At 36.7% G+C, this 22,259-nt stretch overlaps 1 protein-coding gene across 1 annotated transcript; it reads left to right on the top strand.

Annotated features, from left to right (window-relative positions):
- Positions 1 to 1,595: 1,595 nt before the first annotated feature.
- On the top strand, positions 1,596 to 6,640 carry LOC109006790 (dolichyl-diphosphooligosaccharide--protein glycosyltransferase subunit 4A). The gene is made up of 2 exons (XM_018986175.2): positions 1,596 to 1,695; positions 6,300 to 6,640. Exon 2 carries the CDS (start codon positions 6,300 to 6,302, stop codon positions 6,411 to 6,413), a length of 114 nt encoding a protein of 37 aa, XP_018841720.2. The 5' UTR covers positions 1,596 to 1,695; the 3' UTR covers positions 6,414 to 6,640.
- Positions 6,641 to 22,259: the final 15,619 nt, after the last annotated feature.

Raw genomic sequence — 22,259 nt, 5'->3', positions numbered from 1 at the left:
AGTTTGTTTGATCTTGTCTCCATAATGTGCTTCTCGTACAGCTAGAACTTAATTTTAAGAGTTGGTTTGTTTTCGTAGATGAGATTAGATGAGTTGAAATTAAAGTTAAAAAGTTGAATAAAATATTGTTAGAATATATTTTTTAATATTATTTTTATTTTTGAGATTTCAAAAAATTGAATTGTTTATTTTATTTTATATTAAAAATTAAAAAAATTATAATAATTAAATAAGATAAAATCACATAAAATAAGATATTTTTTAAAAACAAACTAGCCATAACTTGTTTTTTCTTCTAATGTATGAAAATGATGTGGCAGTACTGGGCCCGTGTGAAAATTGGCCCCTTTTAGATGAACATGTTTGACTGTTCTTTTAAATGTGGGGTATTCCTATTTCAGGGTTGTTTTTAAATGAACTCTGTTCCTAATATATAAACATTTGAAGCTTTTGGCCTCTATTTATACAATCCCTACCAATTCTGGGATAAATAGGGATTCTGAGAGTTTTAGACCTTAAGAACAATGTTATCTATTCCGTTTCTGTATTATTCTGGTTTAAGCATTAGAATAGAATATTTCGATCATGTGTTCTGGTTGCATGCTAAAAGTGTAAAACTCTTGTAAATTTATGTAATTTGATATGATTCGTCAGATTGTAAAATTATTTTTTTATAAAGTAAATATAACATATCAGATGAAGTCATGTCAATTTGTGAGATTATTTTTATATAATTCTTTTGTAAATGTAGCAGTATTTTTTTAAAAATAGTTTGCTTGTCTCAATTTATATATAATAGAGAGTGATATTTGTAGTCATAGAGTATGCAAGTGTCGTGCACTCATTTTAAAAAAACTAAGTAATTATGGGGCATGTATAAAAAAATTAATTTTTTAATAATAGACTCTATTATTTTTTAAAAGGAATGTGCGACGCTTGCATAATCTAAAACCGCTCTCAGCTCCTGCTGAGAGTTACCGTTAGTTGTATTAGCATTTTTTTTGTTTTTTTTACATGTATTTTTTAACATTTTTAAATATTTTTTAAAAAAAAATTAAAATATCACAATATTATTAAAAAAATACTTCCTTAATCACTAAATAAAAAAAATTAAAAATTAAAATAAAAATCCCAACCGGAGCTACCAGGGATAGACTCCAGCGAAAAGAGTAGCTTTTTCCATAATCCATAAAGTAACTAGCATTACTCTATATATTATGAGTAATTCTACGTACAATCGTGAAGTGCGTAAATACTACGTAATCGTTTTGAAAAAAAGTATTGTATACTATTAAAAAATTAATTTTTTTCAATATAGGTCCTATATTTTATTTATTTTTTTTAAAATGATTATGCAGTTATTACACAATTCATGATTACAAATATATTTTCTCCTGTATTATTACTTGGATTGGAACACGTGGAATCGGTAGAAAAACCTCATTTCTACTTCCGAGGGGTCGACGGGCTTAACCCAGTTTCTTTCAGAGCAAGATGGTCATACTTGGGGTTGGAATTTAGGCCCAACTTGTCTGATTCATGATAAGCTCAATTGGAGCGACTGCTGTAGCCCGGCCCACTATGCAGATCCGTAGACTAGGGATCATTTCTTATATAGCAGCGAGATACAGATTCCAGGGTCTCCGTTCTTCGTGGTCGAAATTGAGGTCGAGCCAAACAATCCCGCCTGGCAACGTAAGCGTTTCAAACCCTTTCTTTAATCTCTTTTCCTTTTATTTTCTGTGCTATTAATTTTTTGATCCATTTGGTTCTCATTGTTGATTCTGCGGTTGCCTAGATCTGACATCTAAAAATAGGGTGCCTAGATCTTACATTTTTTTGTAATTTGACTAATTTCCTTGATCCATTTTGGGCTTCAAAATTTATGGTTTGCATTTTTTTGTTAGATTTTGGTCTGGGAACCTGTAATCTGAGCTGCTTTTCCCGGTAATCTGTAAAATTAATTACAGTTAATTCCGGAAAAGAAAATCACAGTTTTAACTTCGGTTTTGTTTGAATTCCAGTCCTTGAACTGTTTTTATGAATCGTAAATTTGCTCTTTCTGCGCTGGAATGGGTATCTTGTAAGGTGCCTGATTGGGTGGCTGCTTATATAAGGGAAAAGTGATGGAAATGGGGATAGAAGGCTACTGCGTTGGAAATGCAGTATGCATGCGATGCGTTTGACAAAATGTAAAAAAGATGAACACAGGGAAGAAGATGATGAAAATATGGAAATAGTATTAGATAGTCACGCTGGAATTCTTCGAGGGAATTCCTTCCTCCAGACAAACAAAACAAACTTAGATTCTTCTAGATTTCCCATCCCTCCACTACCACCCCCTCCCCTGTAAATATACTAGAAGACGCCCCTTCATTCAACAACTACCAGCAAAAGGCCATGGGCCACTTATCTAGACCTGTGGGCCACTAACAACTCTAACAATCAATTAAAATAAAAGATAACAAGTAGGAGGCCCATCAAGCCCAGCCCAAATTAATTGGGTTCACAACAAATTCCCCCTTTAAGCAACCTTATCCTCAAGGTTGGAGCATTAATAATGCCCCTTCTGAGTAGATTTACAAGCTTGGACATCTCCCATCCTAGAAAGATCACGTAATGATGCCTACAGCTTATCATTTATCACTAAGCATTGATTTATGATATTTCGGACCTGCTGAATGGCTGCTTGCACCTCATCCCACTGCACTTTTCCAATTAAAATGGAGAAGCCTTGGAGATTGACAAATCCACATGCATGTACACAATGCATATCCACACTCGGAGATATAACCTTGGCACTCAGATCTACAGCAACACAATTACTGGTGGCCTCTCGAATAAACTTCACCACTAGGCCAATCGCTTCTTCATCAGTAGCCTTATCATCAAAACAAAAAAAAAAGAATTTGATAGGCAACTGAACTTCTAAGTTGCTTACTGCGAGTATCGTATCCTGAAATATGCATTCCACAACTTGCAAGCAGTCCCTAGGAACTCTGCAAGCAAGTGATTTTGCTATCTTGTTACAGCTGTTCTTCCATTCTTTCTCTGTGAAGTAACTGATAAGTGATTGTATACATTCGTATAAAAGCACCGCCAGACCATGAAGCTGGTGATCTAAGGACAGAAAAATAATGACTTCAACTAACTCTTCGGCTTTTGAGGTTGAAAGGATAGAGAGTTTATTCCTTACATGACTACAATCAACAGCAAATCTGACCCAAGATCAAATATTTTGAGGTGGCCCTCCACAGTTAGAACCAGCATGCAAAGAGTCTCTGTTGAATGAAAACTTATATTGCAATCCTATAAACTTATCAAAAAAATAAACTTATATTGCAATCCATAAATTTCAAGAGCCCCTTTTAATTCAAAATAGCTAGGAAGCCAATCAATCAGTACAGGCTCATCTTTTGATGACAAAACAGCACTCGGTCCCCCATGAACTTGAAGGCTAAGGTCCATTTTTTTTGGACCCAAACATTCAGGTGTAACCTACCCAGACAGTGTGCAAATATATAGTGTAAAACCCATTGTCTCAACCATTTTTAATCCACAGCTTGCTTCAGCTTCAGTATCAACACAACCCATCTTGTAAAGATCTTCATCATCCTTTATCACCACAATTAAGATTGAAAACATTCTAACACCCTCTCAAGCAATTCATCAGACATGTTAAAAACAACCCAGGAGTTTTTTAAATAAATCTCATAGCCTCATTTCCATAAGAAAATCCCATAATATGGTAATCTGCTTACTACTTTCCAGGATATCAACCCAACAAATAGCAAAATTACCACATGTAGAGATAGTCTTCTGGAAGTTTTTTTTTTTTTGATAAGTGAGATAGTCTTCTGGAAGTTCCCAGCTCGATGGGTGTGGACTCCTGTGGCAATCACGACTGCTTCTATTTCACCCTCTTCACATGTGGCAGCAAGGGATTCAAAAGCATTGTGGTTTGCAAAATCTTCAAACTGAATGAGGACTTTTTTTCCATAATTCTGCTTCACTGCGGTCATGAAATCATGAAGAAGTTCAGCATATTCCTGCCCAGTAGCCTTCTTTGCCTAGTGCAGTGTATAAGGAAATTGTTTTTAGATGACAGCTCCTCCACGGCATTCTTGCTAAGTCCACTCATCAAACTCATCTTTGCATTCCACACCGTATTTCCCCATTTTGTGGTTTCTTTAGCCAAATGCTGAGCAGACGATCCTTTCAGCTCGGTTAGCCTCTCTTCTTCAACAAAATCATGCTCAAAACTGACAGGTGAATGGATATGAAGTGTAAGATCCTCCTTTGGCCAGTTCACAACAACCTTGGAAAATTCTGGGGACACAAAGAATCTAGGATATCTTTTAGCAAAAAATTTCTTACTCTTAAAATTTTCAACACTCTCAACCATGCGAGCCTTTTCATCACTCTTCATCAAACCAAATGTTGGGGTACACTTTTCATCCCTTTTAGAATTGCCTACACGACAACCATGCTGTTCATCAGGGGCAGTGTCCTCAATATTAGTTGACTGCATTGCAACCTTTTCAATCTCCTCTCCCGCACCCGTAAATGCATCAACTAGGTAATCTCTTCCTCTATCAAAATGTTCAAAAACCACTTCAAGTGGCAATATATCAAACAGAGAGTGAGCAAATAGTTTCTTACCCATCAGATTTTCAGGCTGTTGCAGGTTGGCAGTGAGCTTGGCCCACATCTTGGATCCAAGGAAGGCGTCGCTGAAGAGATTTTTGGAATGTGAAGAGGGTTGGGCTTGTGATTTATTGGGATGGTGGGGTTTCTGAGATGCGAGTGATTTTTGGGGATGGTGAGGTTTCTGAGAAGTGAGTGATTTTTTGGGATGGCCATGAGTTTTGTTTTTCTCTTTCTCGCTTCGTCTCTCTCCAAATCTCTTCTCCACTTTGATTGCCTCTTCTTTTCCTTCGTCTACAAGTTCATCTTCATCTGTCGATTCATTTGCCATCTGCAGTACTGAGTTTTGTATTTCTTTGGTTGAATCCGTAGCTTCCTTTTCTACTCCCTCAAATTTTTTTGAGCCGAATTCTTCCCTCATACCCAGAAGAAGATACCCAGTTCTCAGTATTTTTGTGTCTGTTAACTCAACCTCATCTTCCAGAAGAACATCTCCATTCTTCAATATTTGTTGTTCCAATGGATAGATATGTCTTCCATGTGCATATTCAATGTTCAGCTTCACATAATAAATCGTAAAGGAAGGTTCAACTAAGATTTTTAAATTTTTTCCATTTTAACATTTCACTGTAAGGACCATTTGTCCAGGATCTCTATACAATTCATCATAGAGTGCACGGTGATAATTTTGAAAACATACTTGAAGTTCTGCATTACTCAGCTCCATGGCAAGATCGTGGGCTCTAGATACCACTTGTAAGGGGCCTGATTGGGTGGCTGCTTGTATCAAGGGAAAAGTGATGGAAATGGGGATAGAAGGCTACTGCGTTGGAAATGCAATATGCATGCGATGTGTTTGACAAAATATGGAAATATGGAAATGGTATTGGATGGTTATGCTGGAATTCTTTGAGGGAATTCCTTCCTCCAGATAAACAAAACAAACTTAGAATCTTCTAGATTTCCCATCCCTCCACCACCACCCCCTCCCCTATAAATATACTAGAAGATGCCCCTTCATTCAACAACTACCAGCAAAAGGCCATGGGCCACTTATCTAGACCCGTGGGCCACTAACAACTCTAACAATCAATTAAAATAAAAGATAACAAGTTGGAGGCCCATCAAGCCCAGCCCAAATTAATTGGGTTCATAACAGTAATTTGACTAATTTCCTTTTTCCATTTTGGGCTTCAAAATTTATGGATTGCACTTTTTTGTTAAATTTTGGTCTGGGAACCTGTAATCTGAGCTGCTTTTCCTGGTAATCCGTAAAATTACTTACAGTTAATTCCGGAAAGAAAATCACAGTTTTAACTTCGGTTTTGTTTGAATTCCGATCCTTGATCTGTTTTTATGAATTGTAAATTTGCTCTTTCTGTGCTGTAATGGGTATCTTGTACGGCCATGGGGACGGGTTTAAGTCCGTAACTGGGTAAGAAATTGACTTTCTAGAAAGCGTTCATTTTTAATTTGTCACTTATATTCGAGGGAAATTATAGTTTGAGCTTGAGTTCACTTTGATATGGCCTCTATTAATGTTTCTTGTTTACTTCTGGGAATTCCTTTTTAACAAGAATGAGAAAGGGCATTGCAATATTCCGGCTGGTTCCTGGTACTAATTTGCTATTTTTTGCATATTTTTTTAACAGATGTTTGATGATCAAGACCTCGGCTTCTTTGCCAATTTTCTTGGCGTCTTCATTTTTGCACTGGTGATAGCATACCATTATGTGATGGCTGACCCAAAATATGAAGGGAACTGAGGTTTTGTCGTATTTTGATGTGTTCACAATAGAGATGTTGAACTATTTTGTAGACTGAGCTGTTTCATGAGTGGATATAACTTGTAGTCAAAGTCTTTGCTTTACAACAATGAATGCATCCTTTAAATCTTTGCGTACAATAGTTGCGGTGCTTCTATAGAGCTCCCTTACACTTGCAAGTTTAATTCGATAGAATCTTTATCTATTCAGTAGCATATTTTTGCTTTGCATTTGTGTTTTAACAAATGCATTAATTTTGGTGAGACTTGATTTTGATTGTTGAGATAATCTGTCTCCAAGTGCATGTTGTTGACTGGCGGTGGCAGTGTGGTGAAGGAGGTGCCAATAATGTCATGTAGGAAATCCAGGTATAGCCATAGGGATCAGAATGACCTGTCATTGAGGAACTTTGGAGTATACACTTACTTTTTCTATGAGCAACATTAGGAGATTTGAGCTCCAATTTCTACATTCGCTCAAATTCCTGGGGTTATCATGTTGGACTCATTGAATGCTCTACTATTTCTTATGGATGCCATATATGTTCCTTGATATCAAGATGTCCAAGAACTTGGGTTTGCCATATCACTCCTCTTACACGTGCTTGCATGATTGTCAATTTTACCCACTCCTAAATGTTTCTAGGTTGTGGTGCTGTTGGAGTTGGATTTTACTAGCATACTCCTGAATGTTGCTCGGAGGGTTTGGTATTAGACATTGTGTAGGCAGAGCATTGTCTTTACAGGAAATCTTGCTCAAGTTTTTGTGCTTGAAGGATTCTTTCATTTGACTAGTTCTTTTCCTTCTCTTGTTTCTTTCATCAGAGTATTGATGATGAACCCTAGAACACACCGACAAAGAATCATCTCATATTTTAGCTTTGTTCTCACCTTGTTGGCACAAATTGTCATCCACTTTCTTTGATTGTTGGAGAAGGGATCTTACAAAGTTCTCACCAACATTTTCATCTGTACTTGGAACCCTAATTGCAATTGCATTTGTTGATTTCTCCAACCCAATGCCATGAGATACCTCTTTGTTTTGCAACTCCTTTCCAACCGCTGCAATATACTTGATTTTTAACCCACACATTCCAGGCATTTCAATTTAGGGTTCCCTTCTTTCTTAGAAAGCTCAAAATCATTGTTCATGCGTTCTTGGAACTCCTCCAAAGCAACGACAACTCTCGGTGATACCCTTAGAGATTTCTAAATTATAAGTCATAAATAGTATATGATCCATCATTTCATATCTATAGGAGTTTATTTTAACAGACACCCTATAACGATGAAAACCAGAAATCCGGTTCCAACTCTGCTTCTGCAATAAACTTTTCTAGCTTTTAGTTTGAAGAGCCCATGTTCTCTTCAACCTGAAGAACCATGGCTTCGAGGCAGTCGTGAAGCGCCCTAAGCCTACTGATGGTTTAGTTTGACTGGAGTTGCTGCTTGTGCTGGATGCACGAGTATTTCCACTACTGATGGTTTAGTATGTGATTCGAGCATTCGCAAACTCGGGAGGAGGGTCATAATTTTTCCTACCCAATATTGATAGTGTTCCTATAACTGCCGACATCCTAACAAAATGATCGAAAGTAGAAGAGATCAAGCACACATGTCGTCCCTTTCCTAAACTAATGGCGATTGAGAAACCTGTCCAGTATCCATTTTCTTTGTTTATGCATCGAACCAAACAACACAGAAATCTGAAAATACTGAGCATTTGGACGCAAAAACCAAATATTGTATCACTTGTTTCCTTACGTTCTGATGTTTTGAGAGTCAATTTCTATAATACAGTGAGGATTTTGGGTATTGAATCATCTAGGAGTTCCATGCAATCGAAGAAGAACGAAGCTGGCAGCAGATCTTCAGGGGTCATGATTCATGAAACGGGTTTTAAGGTTCGGTTATAAAGCATCTGAAAAATTTCCTGTTTTTGTCCCATCAAGGGAACAGGCCTTTTATTTACAGCTCTGAACTGTTACATGCAGTTGCATGATTACAAATGTGTTATTTTATCGTGCTTAAAATCGACAAATTTAAGTTGGAATTGAGTCACTATGGAAAATGTTCTTCTTGATTCTAAATCTTGTTATCGCTAATGACACTTGCTAATGTAGCAGATTTTAAGTGGTTATTCCATTTAAACAGTTTATATATGAAATTATTTAAAATGTGTCACCGGTATAATTATGGATGACAAAATTTATAATAATAATAAAAAACAAGAGTGTCAGCAGGCCAACTGGTGGGGATCGAAGGCATCTTCACTTTCCTTGGGTGTCTTGCTTGCCAGTCTGGGGCCTAATGGGTCACCGATGGGAAGGGAATCCCCCTCTCCATGATGGGTGGCGAAGAAAAGTTATCCCACTCATTTTTTAAAACTTTTTTATTTTTTTTATTTCTCTTTTTCAATTATTTTAGAACTTTTGTAAATTTTCTTTTTTGAATGAAAAAATTGGTGGATTTTCTAAATTTTTTTATTACGGTTATTGTAAATATTTAAATGTTTTAAGAGTTTTTCTTTTTTAATCATTTAATTAGCTCATAAATGTTTGTTCATTTTATTTATATTTTTCATTTTTTGGATTTTTTTTAATTTGTTTCTTTTTAATTTAGTAGGTAGGGATATTTTGTCTTTTTTTTTTTTTTTGTAGGTTTTACATAAATAATTTTATGCTTCTAAGTGGAAAAGTAAGTAGTTGAAATTTTTTGTAGTATGAGGAGAACATTGTCGAACTTGAAAGTTTGTTCACTAATCATAGAGTACTTCTTTTCTAATCATAAAATTCATTTTGGAGAGAATAATAAAAAATCATATGATCATGATTCATGACTTCTATCCAAACTTAAAGAGATCAGTGAGAGAAATAGATTATCGATATATTAAGTGGATCTTGCAATATTTATTGTTGTCTGTATAAATTTTTTTTAGCAGCATCAAATAATCAATAAATATTGTAAAACGAATTTCATATATTTAAGTCTTCTATTTGAGACCTTCAATTTCAAATAACAATTTAAAAGATCCTTTTTAATCTAAATTGTAAATATAATTCCATGTGTTTCATCCACATATATAAATTGTGGCCAAGAAAACAAACTGAAAAAATTGCCATTTCCCTTATTTCCTTGTATATACTCTTAGGTGATTTGCAACCACAACCACCAATTGCCCTAGAAATTCACTTTTAAGCTACAGAATATGCCCCCACTTGAGAGAGGCCTTTAATTCCACCAATTAGGGAGGCTTGGATGATCAATTTCCTTTTACACTATATAATTCGAGTTTAACCATTGTGTGTGTCACCCGTCCCTGATTAACCAAACCCGAAACTGGTTCAGACGAAAATGGGTATTTCGATCTATGTTTTTTTTTTTTTTTTTTCCTTCTTCTTCTACTTCTTTAGGGGGGGATTGCATGTAAGATTCTTGCAGCAGGAGAGAGAGAGAGAGAGATTTACACAAGAATGAGCTTCAAGACTTCCCATTACAGTGGAGCAAAAGAAATATCTTTGCATATTTGATGATACTTTTTTCTACAGTTTTGATGACTCACCAACTCCAAGCACTTGATCATTCTAGATTTAATTGGAGGGACCATCTGCAGGATGCAATTTGAGCCATGACCAAAACATTTTCCATTCTGTTGCCCACAATGGAAAGCACGACTATAATCACTCAACAAAATATATTTACAGAGTGCCACAACTTTGAGATCTTGAACTTTCAAAACCCATTGTCGAAACTTTAAGATCTTGAAGAACCTTCGAGGGCCTTGGGTCGATCTTTTGACTTCAAGAGCCTTGGCTTGATCTTTCGACTTTGAGAGAAACTGGAAGATGAAATAAGAGAGAAGATAGAGCCAGTGAGAAGAGAAATTAGTAAAGAAAAGATCAAGAGATAACAGAAGAGGAAGAAACGAGAAGAAAAAGTGAGAATAAATCACTGGGAGGTGGAAGTGTGATTGTGTGAGTCTGTGAGAGCTTAGAGAGGTGAAGAATAAAATGAGGGAGTTAGGGTTTTTTAGCTTTTATATCTCAGTGTAGACTGTATAGTGGACAAGCGGCTTAATGTGCGGGTATCAGGTAATTACCCCACCCTAACCGTTTAAATTTGAAAACGAGGAAAAAAATTTCCGAAAACCGAAACAATCAAACTGTTTGGTTATTTTATTAGGGTCGGGTCGGAAAATTGGGTCAGCTCAGGCCCACGGGTATTTTGAACAGCCTACTCCTTAGGGGAGAGCACTTTTATGCTCCACGATGCTCACCTGATAGGCGATCACTTTTGCTTTCCTTAGGATGTTGTAATGGAGCATCATATTCCTTAAAATACAGTCATAACTTCTCAAGTGGTTCCCAAGTTTCATCAACAAAAGAAAAACAATATTTAAAAACAATATCAGTAATTCCATCCTTCCATCATAATCGGACTCGTCTTGCTTTTAGTACTTCACGGCTCCCCATATAAACCGTGTGTACCTACTAGTTATCTTCACCACACGACAGGTAGCACCTACCTATGGGTTCATCTCAAGAATATTTAGGCTCTACGAAATATCTTTCACCATAAGTACTCTAGCGCCTCCACCATCTAGAAGACGCTTACACTTGCTTTGGGGCTGTACTATTCTATTCAAGATCAGTGGTTGTTAATTATCAACCTAGGGGATTCCACTCGATAATACTCACTTTAGAGTGGATATAATAGTTTCATTAAAATAATCCCTCATCCTAGCATTGAGGTCGTGAAAAAATAATTTTTTTCCAAAACATGACATGTGGTCCATTGCATGTATACATGAGGATGTCATCTAATCATGACATGACATATGAATAGCTTATAACAAATAAGACATATACAATGATCTTGAAACACTTTCATATAACCATATTCATCTTATCTAAGTGTTAGTAGAAGCTAACTTACAAACTCCTTATCTAAATAAGTATTGATATGTGCTGCAAATGAGTGATACTAGCATTAGAATTTCTTCAAATAAAACATGAAGAAGTACAAAGATTATGAGTTTCCAAAACTTTGCAAAATTGCACTTTAACCTCTAAACTTCCAATAATTGTAATATGCCCCCAAAACTTATAAAAATTTGCAAAATGCATATAACTTTTATGTTAAATCCCTCAACATTATTTTTCATACAACAAGTCAAAGATAAATACCAACTTTGAATCCTTGAGTATAAACATTTCGATTTAAACCTAAGCTCATAATTTCAAAAACTTAAATTGAAAATAAATACTTGATTGTACTCTAAAACAGAAATCTAAACATGCTTACACTCTTGATGCATGCAATGTATGTTCAGATTTAAAAAAAAGATCAACTAACATGTATGTGAACATCAACACCCAAAACTGAGACTTAATCAAGTTGGTCTTGCTCTTATTGTGCTTTTAATGCATAGATCACTAAAGCAACTAAAAGCTCTAAATATAAACATGCTCAAAATAGTTTCTTGAAGATAATAACTCCAAGTAAACATATAAACTAAGGGTAGGTTTGGGGGGTGAGATGAAAATTTTGTGTTTTGTTTTGAAATTTAAAATATTAAGTTTTAATATTATTATTGTTTTGGGATTTGAAAAAGGTGTATTGAGATTTGAAAAAATTGAATTGTTTATTATATTTTGTATGGGGATTTGAAAAAGGTGTAATGATGAGATGAGATGAGATGAGAATTTTGTGTTTGATTTGAGGTCCCAAACCTGCCCTAAAACATATTTTGAAAGGAAACCATATACACAAACTAAGGCTCAAAACCGAGACATGTACTTAGACAACTCTTGAATATATATCTCATCTACTTGTATTTTGAAGGCTTTTTAAACATCTAAACCATGCACATCATTTACAAGCCTAGTCTGAGTCCTTAACATCATGTTATTCATAAAAATCCAACATTTGTGAAGATCGAACTCGAAATCAACCACTTGGAACATCAAGATACTCACTGAGACATGTATCAACTCTAAGTGGCATTCTAAACTCTTATACATTGAATCTCATGCAAGGATCATACATCCAAATAATATATTTCATTTAAAAACTCAAGCAAAGTTCTGTACACACCATTTAAGTCATAAAAATCCATCATTTGCAAAGTTCAAACTCAAACAAACAACTCTAACCACATTAATGCTAACCGAGACTTTCAACCAACGCCTACCTCAAATATTCAACATAAGCTTCCATAAAATGTTTCAAACCACTTCTTAATATAATAATCTAACAAGTTCTGAAATAGAGAGAGAATGTATGTAACTCATCGAAGCTCAAATCTTAGAGCAAATTTGATTCCCTCTACACTAAGCACTAACAAACCCTATCTCGGTTACTCAAAGACTTTGGTGATTGCGAGCTACGATTTTTTGTAAAGTAACTGAAGTTGGTGTGTGAGTGAAGTGAAGTAGAAAGGGGATGGCAAGGGACAAGGTAACTCTAGCTATGTAGAAGGAAAATAGGAAATGAGTTGCTGGTTTAAAGTTAAACCTGCTTAAGCTCTCTCTTATTTAAGCTTTAATGCTAAATGGATGGTCTTAGATCTTCTAATGATTGTGCTAACCTTGAGGCTCTCTAGAGACTAAGTTGCTGAATGTTGGACAGGTGGTCAATTTTTACAGAAGAAAATGATGATAAAGAACTGAAGGGGAGGCTTGACCACATCCCTTATCCTTGCTTCAAGTTTTCTAGCTTTTGTGTGACAATGAATGGCCTGAAGTTTCAATGAGTATGTTGTTCATAAATTATTGAAATAACATACTCATTAAAATTGGTCAACCAAAATGAGTGAATATTATTAGTGGTGATGGGTGGCACACATCAAGAGCACGGGGAAAACAAAATCTAAAAAGAGAAGGCTTGGTATAGACTACTAGTTCCATCTCATTCTCTCTCTTAAGAACCTTTTTGCCAAGTATATATGTCAAGATGATGAAATGAAGGGAGATGACTCAACCATGTGTTTGGGGCTGCAAAGTTTACTTTTCAGGTGGTGCTAGATGGAGGAACCATTGTTGGTGAGGTGGCAAAGTGGGCTGCCATGTGTCAAGCTCGGATTTGGCCACATGGCACCATGTCGTCACAAAATATTTTTTGTAACACCAAAATTCTTAAAACAAATTCTAATTAGAGCAATGATACCAATCTTTTGTTTAATTATGATCCTAAGTTTTTCAAATAAATCCTAGAAGCTCCAGTTTACTTAAGGATCATACTTGATCTTGGGCCTTAAAGGTAAAATGTTTTACTAGCCCAACCCATGGCCTCTTATAATTGTCATCAGATCAATGGTCGAAAGTTTTCATGCAAATCATTTTATCTATATTTTCCTTACGGGTGTCACATCCTGGGCCGAGCACTTTCGCTCTCCCTACTGCTCACCATGGGGTGAGCACTTTGCTTTTCCACGTTGTTTGTTGAGGTGGCGAGCTTCATGCTCCTTACCGTTGCTCGCTTGTGTACGAATACTTTCATTTTCTATGAAGCTTGCCTAAGTGGGGAGCTTCAAGCGAGCAACATGGGGAGAAAAAGTACTTGCAAACTCGGCTAGCATTGTGCAAAGGAAAGTGCTCACCACCTTGGCGAGCAAGACTGCTTAAGATTGTATAGCATTGCCTATCGCACAACGAGCACCACGACTAACACCTGAGCAACTAGCATGCAAATATTTACGGGGCAAGCATCGTGCTTGTCCTCGAGATAATCCTAAGTAAGAGCATTGTGCTCTCCCTTTGCTCAGTTATCCCGAGTAAGGTCTTGTGAAGATCGGCCATACTCGAAAATCCTAGGCAAGAGCATTGGCATTACTTGGTGATCCCGAGCAAAGAAATATTTTCTTCCTCGACTCGATTATCCTGAACAGCTTCTTGTGACGATCGGCCTTGCTTGGTAATCCCGAGCAAGAGTATACTTTCTTCTTGCTTTGTGATCTCGAGCAGGGTCTTGTGGAAATAGACATTGCTCGTGAATCCCAAGCAAGAGCATTGCCTTCCTCAGTGATCCTAAGTAGCTTATTGTGAAGATCGATGTTGCTCGGTTTAAAAAAAAAAAATTTCCTAAATCAAGTAAATAAAGAATGGAAAAGAAAAAAATGACTCTTTATTCCCATACCAGAAGGAGACAAACTGAAGCTAGGCCTTGAAGCTAGGGTAGCCAAGAAGCACTTGATGTCCAAGGCCAATGACCTTTGCGAACAAATCAAACCTTAGTGATGTAGTAAACCACCAAAAATAGAAACCAAAATTCAAATAAGGTAAACAAGGTTAATTAAAAATAAAAACTCAAAAATTAAGACAAGAAGCCATCATTCCCAACCCTGAAGAAAGAAACACTAGAACAAATCCTTGAGGGTAGGGTTTAGTGTAATGCCTGTCCTTGTGGTGGGATTTTAGAAAATAATTTAAGAAATTGAGACGAGAATTACTAACATTTTTGAAGTTTTCCTCTTTCCTTCCCAGGATATAAAATATTATATATTTAGAGTTAAAACATGTTCTATAAATTAAAATAGAGTTAGCAGAAATCATTATCTTGAATTAAAAGGCCTTTTACCAAAAAAAAGTTTACTTTCATACATTACAAAAAACGTGACTAGGCTTCTGTCACTCTTTCATTGGGCCATGTCGGTCTTGATACTTCTTACTCATTTTGTTCATGAAATGGGGAGGGACATATATGAAAATAAAATGAGTCAAATATTCAATAAGCATTACTTCATACTATAAAAATATACTAACATAGGTTTTCATTTATGTATTTGATATTCATCTACACACTTTACTTAAAGCATTCACTTCATTTGAAAACATTACAAGGTGAAGTTTTTCTTTAAAAATGTTTTCATTTCTTATAAAACATTTCCTACACTTGTACATTCATTCATAAATGAACTAAATCATTCATAACATTCAATTAACTCTTTTCACTTTTTCTCTGGCCGGTACACACTGTTACGTTCCGTATGTTGGGGTTAGCAGTCTTTTGGACCTGGATTCCGCCCATGACCATAGGTTGAAAATCCCTTTCTGTCAGGGGGTGGCACTGGGTGCATTACCAGTACTACTTATCCGGCATTGCAATGTGTCAAGTCCATTGGTACCATTATTCATTCATTCAGTCATGACCGTTACGTATTTTCATACATTAAACATTTATTTATTTCATTTCCTTTCCTTCCAATCATTCATTCATTTCAATAATTTCTTTTTCATTTCTTTCATTCAGTAGTCCATTTCATTTCATAAACATCATTTAAAAGTATAAACATAAACATCATCATCATTTAAACATAATTTCATAGCATATATATTAAACATTCTTTTCATAGTATCATTTAAACTTCCTTTCATAGCATCATTTAAATACATTTTCATCGCATCATTTAAAAATCATTTCTTAGTATCAACCATAAACCTCAAAATTTCATTTCATGGAAAATAAAGATAATAACTACTACATATAACATCTATTCACATGTATACAACTATTACTATGTGTGTATAAATTGGGGCTGCCAAAGAATGTCTTTACAAACATATATCTTTAAATATTAATAGTTAGCATGCTTTCATAAAATATCATTTCATTCTCTTTCATTGCATAAAAGAATATTTTTCATAAAAATTCTTCATTTTCATTTCATATCATTAAGAAAACTCCATAAGAGTGAACATAATACTTATCTCAAATCCATGCTATTTACATTTCATACAGTCCATTCATATGCATGTCAGATGACAACCTACATGCATACATAACTTTACATAATTCATTTTTCTCAAGTGCATAAACAACTAAAACTTAGAGATGCATAAAACTACCATTGACTTAGACTTTATTCATTTAGACATAATCTACTATCCAATTTCATCATTCATACTTTCCTTTACTACTCTTCTCTAAATTCTCAAACTCGTAGCTTGGAACCCACTCGAGGTCACCTTTCCAACACATCATTCTACTTCAAGTTCTTATCCTTTAAAGCAAACCTCATTGATTCACTTTAAAGGTTAAGACATACTATCACTTTCATCACACTCTTCCTACTAAACTATCACTTCCGATGCATAAGTTGAACTAACCAAGTTATACATTTCAATCCTAGTCAATACATACATCTCTTCCTCCATTCATGCATAATCTAATCAACACTTCATCATAATCCAAACCCAGCATAATACACAACTTTAAACTAACCTTGAGGCTTAAACATCATGTACTCATACTTAGGACAGACTATCCATTACATATGGTAAATCTGTCAGGCACATATGTCTAACCAGTTGACACATGCACCTCACCCTTTTTATCACCTAAGATCAACATATAGTTTACCCACACGTCCACTTGTTTTTACAAGCTTCCTACCAACCAATACAATCTCAACCGACACATAATTTCACACCGCACATCCGAACTACATCGCTTTTCCCAACACTTCACACGACATACACAACATACAACCACATCGCCCACTACTCAACATCCCATCCTGTCACATGGTTTACAATCACCTTCCAAACTACACAATGATCCCATCACTTCACATGACATTCGCCCACTTCACAAACCACATAGTGATCCATTACTTCACATTCACAGTTCACTACACAGAGCACATTACAATAGTCCTGCCACTTCACAAACCACAAATCCACCACAATCACACCACAACTTCGTATTCAATCCCAATACTTCATAACATTCTGCCATGTCACCAACTACATCACAATCATACAATAATCCTTACACTTCACTCACATTACTTACAACTACAACACAACTATACAATAATGCCAATCACTTCAATTACACAACCACATCACAAACTACTCAGTTCACAGCTCACAACACAGTGCATTCCACAATACACATATTCCAACGCTTCACATTATACCAACAATTACAACTACAAAATCTCATTTTCACAAACATTGTAAATTATCGAGGGAAAGAGATAGAAATTATACTATGGTGAGAGGTTGAATTGTTGCGTCGCTTGCTATCCGACAAGGTCTCGTGGTGGTGGCTACGTACGTGCAAGGAGGAGTTGTGTGTGGCGTTGCCAAGGTGGTCACTACCGTGATCTTAAAAACAGGGGCTAAGAGGTGGCTGGGCAGTGAGCCATGTGTGGAGGGTGGGTGCTTCATGGTGCTGGCTGGCTGAGTATGGTGAAGACAAAGAGTGTGTTGTCCTTGTAGTGTGGCAGAGCATGGTGTAGAGAAAGACAGAGAGGGAGAGGTGTGTGTGGAGGCTGATTGAGGGAGGAGGGGAAAATGGGAGGTGATCTGCCGTGAGGGGTGTTGAGGGCCTCCAATGGGTGGCACTATGGCTTATGGAGTAGTGGGGGCGTGGGTGATGGAAATGGGCTAATTGGCATGATTTTTGCAGGGTCATGGTAGAGGGAAAAATTGATGTTGGGCTGTGGTTGCTTCTACCGTGAAAATGAGGTGGTTGATAGTTGCTAGAACAGAGGGGCCAATGGCTCATAGAGATGATGTCGCGAACGGTTTTGGGCGGAGCAGTGGTGCACGGAAGAGCTTGCAGTGGTGCTGTTGTGGCTAAGGAGATCGAGAAGGGAGTTGGAGAGGGGTGGTCGTGGTGGCGCTGGGACTTATGAACAGAGGAGGACAAGAGAAAGGGATCTCGGGTTGGCACAGAGGAGCAAAAGACTTCGGTGGAGGGGCTGGTGGCAGCCTTGCTGCCTTGGGTTGCTACGCTGGCAGCTTGTAGTGGTGCATCTAAGCAAATAGAGTTTTTAACATAAAATAAAATAATGAATATTAAATAATATTTCTAAAGAAATATGCTTTGCTAAAACTATATTATTTTCGGGGTTCCAAAAAAAAAAAAAAAACTTACTTTAAAATTTAGGCTTGGTCCAATAATACTAAAAACATCTCATTTAAAATAATTTTGGACATTCAAAATATTTCGAGGGTTTTAAAATACTCGGCTCGCTTTAAAAATCATTGCTAAATTTAAAACACAAATTTGAGATTTAAAACGCAAAAGCGAGACTCGTGATCAATTGAGAGATAAATGAGTGATTGGTCACATTTAGGGTGGGTTTGGATACACAAACCTATCTCATCTAATATATCTCATCATTACAACTTTCTCAAATTTTCATACAAAAATATAATAAACATTCAACTTTTTAAAATCTCAAAATAAAAATAATACTAAAAAATTATATTTAACAATATTTTATCAAACTTTCAACAAAACATCTCATTTCATCTGAACTATCTATCCAAACCCACCCTAGAGTACCAGAACAATGGTGGACCGAGAACCTTAAAGACAAATTGAACTGTAGATAAGAACGCATAGGAGAAGAAAATGAGCAACAAAAAATATAAAGGTGTAGAGGTACTGAAACACACCGAAGCAGACCATAAAGGCAACACATTTTGTTGAGTGAGAAACTGATGCTAGGTAAGGAGTTTGGATGCCTTCTTCCAAATAAAAACTAAAGATACGAGGTTTCATGATCAATACGATGAAGAAAAAATTTCCTTAGAAACAATAGGCCAAAGATTGGATTTAGAATTGACACTAAACAATAAAGGGTTCTTCAATGATGGAAAGAAAGAGGGAGGGGGCTGACCTTTTTAGGCAGAAAATAAAAGACATAGATAAGTTCTTTGAGGAAGACACATGTAGAAGGTATTAAAAGATCTGGAGAGAGAAGATACGGAGATGCACAAAGACATCTGCAGCAAACCTGAAATGTCATGCCTTCGTCAGAAGGAAATCTTCTTGGGATAGTGAGAGAGAGGATTCCGTCCATAGAAAATCTGAAAATGTCATGACTTTGGGAAATGCAATGTTTGGGATGGCCATGTCGAGGCCATCCCATGCAGACAATGTAATAGATAACCAAATATACGCGTGGAGATTTGCTGGCCGATTTGCTAGTTCTTGCCAGCGCTCAAATGGAAGGAAGAAAGGGCTTTCCTTAGGAATCGACAGAATACTAATTTGCACAAAATCAACTATTGACAGACACCATGATTTTAGGAATTAGTCATTGATTTGTAAATATCAATTCTTTCCATACATTTATTTGTTTCCATACTTAGCTTAGCTCTATGTATCTATTTAATTGTCAATCCTTTCATTGTAAAAATCAAGTTCAGAAAATAAAAAGTGTCTTTATTTTACAATCTTAACATGCTATTCGCCTAAACATGATCCCCACCAGAGCCCTCCAAGGCTGCTTCTTCCAACGTCCCCTCTCCATATCATCTTCATCCCTTTGATTCTCCTAGTCTCCTTGTTTATGGACTCTTTACAGGAGACAATTTCCCAAAATGGCAAAAAACCATGAGCCGAGCCCTCAATGCCAAAAAACAACTCAGTTTTGTTGATGACGCTCTTCAACCTCCCGATATCGACTCTCCCAAATACACACAATGGAATCAAACAAAGGACATGGTCCTTTCCTGGATTCTGAACTCCATCAGCCCATCCCTTGCAAACTCTCTTGAATATCACACAGATCCACGAGTGAAGTCTAGATCGACCTCCAATCTCGATTCTGCCACATCAATAATGCCTTTCTTTATCACCTCAAGCATGAGCTTTCCTCTCTGCAAAAAAACACCCATTCTTTTCAAAAGTATTACAACTAGATTAAAAAAATTTGGGATGAACTCAGTCATCTACAAACTAGCAATGATCTCAAAGATTTGCAATAACAAGTAGAGGATGAACGGGTTTTTCAATTCTATTTTGCCTCAATATCTCTTTTTCCCAACTCAGATCCCAAATCCTAGCCATGGAACCCCTTCCCCCCATTACCAATATTTTTTCTATTCTATTTCAGGAAAGCAACAGCGCCTCCTCCACGTGCGGCTAACACTTGCAGACTCCATAGCCTTCGTAGCTCACTCCGACAGCTCCACCAGTCACTCAAAAATCCCTCTCCGATGCACAGAATTTGGCAAGATTGGCCATCTTCGCAACCGTTGTTGGCGGCTCATTGATACCCACTTGGCCGTGAGCCTTGCCCTAGTCAACATCCTTCTCTTCTCGACAAACCACCATCTGGGGTGGCACCGGTAGCCCATTAAGCTTTGCTTTCCTCTAATTCGTCACCGGTACCAAGACTGTCGCCGGATCTCTACCAGAAGTTACTAGACCTCCTCACTCCAACCTCTTCCTCGGCTAATTTTTTCGGTAACACCACTTCCTCTCCTCCCTATTTTGATAGTCATTGTGAATGGGTCGTGGACAACAGCCCTAGTGCCAACATGTGCCATGACCGAAATGCTTTTTACGATTTGAGGAAGACCTCTTCTCTACAATTCGTAAAACTCGCTAATGGCCACACTCTCTATATCGAGGGTGTCGACACATATATTTCGTCCTCAACCCTAACTCTTTAAAATGTCTATTTTATCCCCTCTTTTATTTTAATTTATTATCTGTCCCTCAGCTTACTAATACCACCTCTTGTTTTGTTTTTTTTTTCTTCCATAAATTTTTCCTTCTAGGACCCACACTTGACGAGGCTAATTGGAGCGGGTGAGTTCTGCAATGGGCTTTATGTGTACCGACCCAACACCGTTATGGCCCTTTCTGTGCAATCTATCATTACTAAAAATTTATAGTACCAACGCCTAGGTCACCATTCCCGTCTTCTTATTCCTCAGTTTCTAATTGTGATTGTCATTTCTGATTGTGATGTTTGTGCTCATTCTAAGCACACAAGATTGCCTTTTTCTTCTACTGCTAATAAAAGTTCACTTGCTTTCAATCGATTTTTTTGTGATATTTGGAGTGGTTATCATATTTCTTCAATTTGTGGTGCTCATTATTTTCTTACTATTGTTGATGATTTTTTCCGCACTACTTGGATCTATCTCATGGTTATAAATATGAGGCTTATACAAATCTCATGCATTTTTTGCCTTCATCCAAAATTAGTTCAACACCATGATTAAAATAATTCGAACTGATAATATACAAAATTTCTTTCACATAAATTTCAAACCTATCTTCATAATTATGGCATTATTCATGAACGTATTTGTGTTGAAACTCCACAACAAAATGATATTGTGGAAGGTAAACACCGGCACCTATTGAATATTGCTCACAGTCTTCGTTTTCAAACTCACTTACTTTTAAAATTTTGGGGTGAATGCGTACTCACTACTGCATATCTCATAAATCGCACACCAAGTCGCATTCTTCAAAATAAATCTCCTTTTGAACTACTCTTCAACACCATGCCCAACTACAATCATCCTCATGTCTTCGGTTGTCTTTGTTATGTCCAAACCCTTCGTGCTTCTTGTGATAAATTTTCTCCTCGTGCCTTAAAATGTATCTTTCTTGGCTACCCTAGCACTCATAAAGCACACAAGCTTTATAATATCGACACTCAAGCCATTTTATGTTCTCGCGATGTCACCTTCCATGAATACCAGTTTCCATTTTAGGAAATTCCCGATCTTTCAGACACATCGCTTCCCATTCTTCCTCTCCCCATTCCTAAGCCTATCTTACCATCCACTACTTCCACTATTTCCATTAGTTCCTCTGATCCCTCCTCTCCCTTCCTCCCCTCACGTACCTTCCATCCCAAGATTATGTCTCTCTGACCCTACACATGGAGCCCACGGCATCCTCACCTACTACACAGACCTCAGGTACTACTTACCATTTATCTGCTTTTCTTTCCTATTCTCATTTTTCATCTTCTTACCTTAATTTTTTACATGCTCTTACTACTTATGTTGAACCTTCTTGCTATTCTAATGCTTTTCGCCATTCCCATTGGTGCGAAGCTATGTCTACTGAACTACAT

Source organism: Juglans regia, chromosome 4 (assembly GCF_001411555.2).
Source record: "Juglans regia cultivar Chandler chromosome 4, Walnut 2.0, whole genome shotgun sequence".
NCBI lineage: Eukaryota > Viridiplantae > Streptophyta > Magnoliopsida > Fagales > Juglandaceae > Juglans > Juglans regia.
Note: the sequence above shows the minus strand (reverse complement) of the source record. Positions and strands in the feature narration are given on the sequence as shown.